A 3,064-nucleotide genomic window follows, 5' to 3' on the forward strand; every position below is an offset into this window, starting at 1 on the left:
TGGCAGGCCATTCCGGCTGAAGAGAGTACAGGGTCTGCAGAAGGTCCAAAAGTGGGGGACACGAGAAGTGAAGGTGCCATGTGAATTGCCATGTTCAGCTAATAAAGTGGACATGCGACAATGGACCCGCACAGAAAAGAAAAGACAAATGGGAAATCGAACTGATGTATATTATACTAAGGATAAGATCACACTACGGTCACAAAATGATCTCATCCGATCAATGGCGACGCCAGAAACATTTGGTGGGTAAGCGAAAGTTTAGAAATGGGCCCCTTACAAGGGGAACTCAGGAGTCTACCCCCATTAATAAGAATTTAAAAGCCATTAATTTTAAAAGAAATTCTTAACATATTTGACGCTATTAAAATGTATGCCCTTTATTTGTTTTTAGTCAAATTTAATACATTGTAACGCTCTAATTTATGACGAACGATTTATGGCCCTTACAACATAAATGTCAACCTTCTACAATGCGTTTTTGCAAATTCTTCTACAACGGTAATGGGATTTTCTTTTAAAATGTTACAGAATTCTCTATTTATTGACAGTACTGCTAGGTTTGATAATCCATTTTCCGTCATTGTCGTTCGGGAATAACATTTAATTTGATTTAGTGCACTAAAAGTTCGTTCGCAAGAAGCGCTCGATATCGGAATGCATAGCACTATATCGAAGTATCTCAGAAGACATAGAAATTGTTCTTTTGTTTCAAGCAAATATTTGTAGCAATCCTCAAGAGAAGCAAATGCATGTTTCTTAACAAGAGTTTTAGCCAAAGTAAGTTGCGATTTTAAAGAAGTCATATCAAATTTAATTCTTTGGAAAACCTTGCAAAATGAAGTTACATCTTCAACGTTTAAGAAATTAGCATTTTGAGGGTCAGATGCCGATAGTAAATTATATAAACTAGCGTTATTTGTCAACCTTTTTCTTAGCTCATAGTGAAATTTATCCAAAATTTCGTACAAAATTATTTTAAATTTTTCCGTTATTGTTAAAGCATCTTCTGACCTTCTACCTAAAGTGCTGTACACTATACTATCTTGTAGTGTCTTACTACTAGCTCTCTTTCTCTTTAGAGAACGCGTTGGCATACTCTGCGGATCTGGTACTATGCCTATAAGCGATATTTTTTTAGCCAAAGTTGAAGCTTCTTTCCAAATTTCTACAAATTGTTCATCATTTCTCATGTCAATTATCCCAGTGACAGTGGCTTCACACATGTCTACTGCTCGCGAATAAACTAAGTTGGGATTTTGAAGGAACTGAGATAAAACGTTAGTTCTCTCAAGAACTTCGTCTAAAATTATTAGCAATAACAAATTGTCGAAATTTCTTAGCTGACTACACTCAGCGGATTCTTCAGGTTTTCCGTTTTCTACAATATTTTCTAAACCTAATAACACCGCGTCAATTCGGTTTCTAAAAAAGTGTAACCCTTTTTTCTTGCTGGACCATTGTGTCTGGCAACTTTGCGGAATTTTAAGTTTATCTTTGTACCCAAGTTCTTTTTGGGATTCTTGGAAATACTCGCTTCGTAGTACGGAATTGCTTTGAAAATTATAAATTGCTTGAAGTAAACCCAGCAATTCTCTCACCTGCTGTATATTTGAGCAGCAATCTATGAGAACTAAATTAAGGCGATGGGCATAGCAATGCACGTATGGACAAAAACCACCAACAGATTCCTCCATACGAATATTCACCCCATTAGCATTTCCCGACATCACACTGGCACCGTCGTAGCTCTGTGCTATACAATTAGTAATACTTAACCCACTTTCTGATAAAATTTTAATTATTCCTGACGTAATAGCTTCGTCATTGAAAACATGTAAATCCTAAAATTCTAAAAAGCGTTCTTTTCCTTTCCTTGGAAAGGATATCGCACACAAACACTTAATTGTTCTGTTCCACCGTTATCCTTTGACTCGTCCGCTATAACACTATAATATCCGCCAGAGCTGCTTATCTCATTTACTATCATTTTCTGAATTAGTTTTCCACTGACGCCAATTAGTTCGTTCTGTATTGAGCTGTGTGTGTATTTAGTGTTGTTTGGCATCTTCTCCATATTTGATTTAAATTTCGGGCACTTCCTCTTCAGAAAATCAAGAATTTCAATAAAGTTACCTCTGTTGTTTTCATTGTCACTGTCATTTCTGTGACCTCGAAGTGCTATATCTTGTTGGGCGCAAAGAAGAACCACTTCGACGTGAGTTTTCAAAACTTCTCTGTTCCTAGTTACATCGTCTCGGTGTTGTTTGTCGATATTGCAGACAGCTGAACCCTGGTTTTTGGCGTGAACGTAGTCTAGATATTTTCCACGCGCTTCTCGGTGTGCAGATTTTTCAGAAGTAAAGTGCTCTTTCATAACTTTGCTTAAATTCCCCCAATCACAAAACCCAGAAACTGGCGCTGTATCTGGAGAACTTGAAAAATGACGGAAGCAAAAGCAATATACTTTGTCAAATTTTACGGAGTATTCTAACATATCATACTTATACCAAAAAGTACTGAAACTTCTATTTTCTCCGTTTATCAACGTTTTTGGGTACGCCGAAAAAAAGGGGCCGAACAGGGAAACAATCCTTGTCTACGCTTATGTCCCAGAGCTCTTTTGTCCTGGTAGTTGATGTCGTCATATTGCAACTGCCCATTACAAACATTAGGAGGGGGTCATGGAGCTTCTATAAATGGTAGTAATAAGTTACTACTCCACTCCAGCTCCATGGCGGGAAGTCGCGATGGAGAAGTATTTATTGGTGAAAGGAATGTAGGGGAGAGGGGTTTCTAAGAACTCATAACCCCCTATTGATAAATTGACAGTCAGCTCCCTCTCCCCACCTGTAAGCGTCGGTGTCGAAGGATTAAACCCGGTATTGCAAACACTGTCAAAAATGAAATGACAGCAGTGACAATGCCCTTTGAAGTGGGGAGAAAATGACGGTCACTAACGGCATGAGGGAAAAAAAGATATTCAGATCCGCTAGCGATATTATGATGTCGGTAAAGGGTTAAACTAAATAATTTTTATGAAATATTCATTTTTTAAATTAGG

The 3,064-nt window shown here is 37.7% G+C and overlaps 2 protein-coding genes across 2 annotated transcripts; both read right to left on the reverse strand.

The window, feature by feature from the left end:
* Positions 1–446: 446 nt before the first annotated feature.
* LOC149945568 (zinc finger MYM-type protein 1-like) lies at positions 447–1,730 on the reverse strand. The gene has a single exon (XM_090176606.1). The coding sequence runs from the start codon at positions 1,728–1,730 to the stop codon at positions 447–449; it is 1,284 nt and encodes a 427-aa protein (XP_090032732.1).
* A 122-nt stretch (positions 1,731–1,852) lies between these two features.
* Positions 1,853–2,497, reverse strand: LOC149945569 (zinc finger MYM-type protein 1-like). The gene has a single exon (XM_090176608.1). It carries the CDS (start codon positions 2,495–2,497, stop codon positions 1,853–1,855), a length of 645 nt encoding a protein of 214 aa, XP_090032734.1.
* Between the last annotated feature and the right edge of the window lie 567 nt (positions 2,498–3,064).

The sequence above is a fragment of the Leiobunum rupestre genome, chromosome 5, assembly GCF_980474605.1.
Source record: "Leiobunum rupestre chromosome 5, qqLeiRupe1.1.hap1, whole genome shotgun sequence".
Taxonomy (NCBI): domain Eukaryota; kingdom Metazoa; phylum Arthropoda; class Arachnida; order Opiliones; family Sclerosomatidae; genus Leiobunum; species Leiobunum rupestre.

What these genes read in the sequence shown, in the direction of transcription:
- LOC149945569 (XM_090176608.1), bottom strand. Translation starts at nt 2,497, where the DNA reads ATGTTAGAATACTCCGTAAAATTTGACAAAGTATATTGCTTTTGCTTC.
- LOC149945568 (XM_090176606.1), bottom strand. Translation starts at nt 1,730, where the DNA reads ATGTCGGGAAATGCTAATGGGGTGAATATTCGTATGGAGGAATCTGTT.